Source organism: Mandrillus leucophaeus, unplaced genomic scaffold, assembly GCF_000951045.1.
Source record: "Mandrillus leucophaeus isolate KB7577 unplaced genomic scaffold, Mleu.le_1.0 Scaffold1109, whole genome shotgun sequence".
NCBI lineage: Eukaryota > Metazoa > Chordata > Mammalia > Primates > Cercopithecidae > Mandrillus > Mandrillus leucophaeus.
In genome coordinates this window covers 192548-195882 of record NW_012099310.1, presented here as the reverse complement: position 1 = coordinate 195882, position 3335 = coordinate 192548, and the positions used below count along the sequence as shown (strand labels likewise).

At 47.1% G+C, this 3335-nt stretch overlaps 1 protein-coding gene across 1 annotated transcript in view; it reads left to right on the top strand.

Annotated features, from left to right (window-relative positions):
• The first annotated feature begins 899 nt into the window (after positions 1 to 899).
• The window catches only part of GINS1 (GINS complex subunit 1 (Psf1 homolog)), a 53518-nt gene continuing 51082 nt past the window's right edge, over positions 900 to 3335 (top strand). Inside the window, exon 1 of the mRNA XM_011992889.1 lies at positions 900 to 1095. Within this exon, the coding sequence (XP_011848279.1) occupies positions 1021 to 1095 (75 nt within the window). The 5' untranslated portion in view covers positions 900 to 1020. The remainder of the gene's footprint in view (positions 1096 to 3335) is intronic.

Sequence of the window (3335 nt, the reverse complement as noted above, 5' to 3'; positions counted from 1 at the left end):
CAATGTGGTTATTCAGCATAAGCCTGACTAGGCCATTCCCATGCCCATTCCTCAGATGACATACCTACTGTATATTTGCAAAAGATCAACATAGTTTATAGGGTTAGCTAGAATTAATCCAAGCTTGCTTGTTAGAAATTAACATTGCTTTTTGAAAAACTGCCTAATAAAACAATTCTTTAGCAGTGATTCCCATCTTCTATTCTATATGGTTAAGAAATATTCCATAACCATCTAGCCAAGAAAACGCCTAGTGAATTCGTGTTACTCTAAGGCAGATACTACAAATATTTTAAACGACTGCTTTAAAATCAAAGAGTGGTACTGTGGTGTTAGAAATGGAAAGCCTAAATGTCTAACCACTCTGGAGCTGTGTGACCTTGGGCCAGTTACCTAACTTCTGTTTTGTTATTAATCCCGGGTCTTAAAACACTTCAGAGATAATCGTGAGAATGAAATACACTGCAGTCCCTACCAGTACTAGGTACCCAATAAAAGATAGCTTCATTTTAATATCAAACAGAAAACCCGCACTGCAAAACTGAAACGGTTGCGTCCTACCAATGCATACCAAGTTTTTGGGCCTTTCCACTTAACCTCAAAGTGCCCCCTTGAACCTAAACAAGAATGAAAAGGAAAATGAGAAGCAAGCTGCGGGGCGTGCATTTATTTCCAGCTCTGCTGCCTGTAGAGTCGCCCGGCCCGCCGCCTGAGAACTCGAAAAGCCCTCTCTGCTCAGTCGAGAGGTTCTCCCATCTCCGGGGCGGGGACCTCACCTTGGAAGGATCCCTCTCACTCCGCCCCTCCTGGAATGCGGCTGAGCGGCGGATGTCCCTTTTCGGGCGCCATAGGCCACGTTCCTATTGGCTAGCTTTGTTTGGCGCCAAAGAGCAGAGGCGGAGGCGAGAGCCTGGCGCTGTAGGTCTTAGAACCAAAGGAGTGAGGCGGCCCAGAGCGCAGTTACCGTTTTGGCGTGAGAGCTGGCAGTTGGCAAGGCTGCAAAAGCGGAAAGCGTCCGCCATGTTCTGCGAGAAAGCCATGGAACTGATCCGCGAGCTGCACCGCGCGCCGGAAGGGCAGCTGCCTGCCTTCAACGTGAGGGGCGGATAGACTCGGACGGGGCGTGCCGGGGTTGGGCTCGGGGCTCTGGGGCGGGGCGGCCCCCGGGCAGGGTTTACTTTCGCACCTTGTTCCCCCCGAGGTCCGGAAAAATGTTGGGAAGCAGCAAAACAAAATTCGGGAGGAAAAACCATTCGTGTTTACGCTACCCAGCGATTTGGTGAATTTCCTCATCTGAGCACGTTTTAGCATTTTTCCTTGGACAGATTTGTTCCGGACCCTTAAACAAAACGTTTACAGATTGCTTGATAATTTAGCATATCTTGCCCACTCAGGCATCTAAGCGTGGTCAGGAAAAGCTAGGCCTCTGGAACCTGGCTGAGATTCTGGTTCTGTAGTGTGACTTTGGGGCAGTTACTCAAGCTTTCTGTGCTCTCAGTTTTCTCATACGCAAAAATGGGGATGGTGACGATAATAGTACCCAACGCGTGATGTAGTGGACGCAAAATGAGTGGCACGTGTAACGGTCTGTGCATATGCCTCACATACAGTAAGGGCTGAGTCAGTGTTAGCTATTAATGTTCTTGTTCTCCTGCTGCTACTATTAATATTAGGATTATTTGTATTTTTCTAGCACTGCTACCCCAGGGAGAGTGCTAAGCACTTCATGTACATTATCTCTTGTCTTTCTGATAACCCTTTGAGGGCCCGGTGCCATGACTCCTGCCTGTAATCCCAGTACTTTGGGAGGCTGAGGCGGGAGGATCGCTTGGGGCCCAGGAGTTCAAAGCTGCAGTGAGCCATGATAGTGCCACTGCATTCCAGCCTGAGTGACAGAGGGAGACCCTGTCCCAAACAAAACAAAAATAACTTTTTGATATTTAAACTATTGATTTCCACTTTTTTCAGCTATATATGCATAGGATTGGGGAGATTTAAGTATATTGCCTAAGGTGACACAGCAGGAAAGCTAGGATTTGAACCCTGGCACTCTGGCTCCAGAGCCTGCACTCTAAATTCTGTATTTCACTTCTGTCATAGAGCAGGCATTATATGGATATCAGGACACATTTTGCTGGAAGAGGGGCACAAAAACAGATAATAGAGTTCACCACAATAAGTGATACCAAGGAGGTGTAGCAAGGAGCACGAAGGAGAAACACTAGTATGAGCTGTGGTAGAGGAGGTGACATATGAGCCTTTCCATCCTCAAGGATGAGGTTACTGATCTGAGAAGGAAGTGAGGCATCCCAGCCAAAGGATGCTGCAGCACAAAGTCACGTGGTCACACTGGAGCAGGTGATCAATAGGATCTTTGGGGAGGCTAGGAAGGTGGCTCACAGCCTACATGAGTTTGTTGTTCACTCGTAAGGCTTGCTGGGAGCTGGTAGAGGATTTTAGACAAGGAAGTGATAGGGTAATTTTTGTGTTTTGAAGATAACTGCGACAGCAATATGGGGAATGGATTGAAGAGAGGAAAGAATGGAACAGAGATGGCTACTGGGTGGCTGATAGAGCAGGTGAGAGGTGTGTGGTCTGAACTGTGTCAGGTCAGTGGCACTGAGGTCAGTGTCTGGGTTTTAGAGGCATGAAGCAAACACGACTTGTAACTATTAGAGCAGGGGCAGAGATGGAGCCCATAATGAATGAGAGGGAGAAATCGGGATCTTGGAGGATCCTCAGGAAACTGGCTAAACGACATCAGAGTTCAGGAGATAGAGTGTGTTGGGAAAGGTAATGCGTTTTGTTTTGAACACTAAAGAGCACCTAGCCAGACAATTAGATTGTCTTACAAATCAAGAAACTGAGCCAACACAAATTATGGGTCCAGTTAAGGAACTCGTCTGAATTTACAGCATATTGGAGATAGAGCTTCATCTTGAAGCCAGGTTTTCCAGTTTCCTGTCAATTGTTTTTTCAACTTCAGAACAGTTACCTCATTTAAAAAGTTAGAAGGCAGCAGTCTGCAGCTCAGTAGAGATGCTGGAATGCAGGAGCGTGTAAGTGCTAAAATGTGGCTGGAGAAATAGGAACTTTAGAGGCCATCGTACATATCAGGAGACGGGCCTAGAGAACAGAGAGACTGTGCCAGCAGCAGGTGCGGCCAAGCTGGATTTTGGACCTGACTCTGACACTTAGTTTAGCTCTGTTTTACTCAAATTTTAAGATAAATATTGGGTTATCACTTTGTGGGGCTAGGGGCTGGTCTTAGAAGTTGTAGAATCAGGCCAGGCGCGGTGGCTCATACCTGTAATCCCCGCACTTTGGGAGGGCAA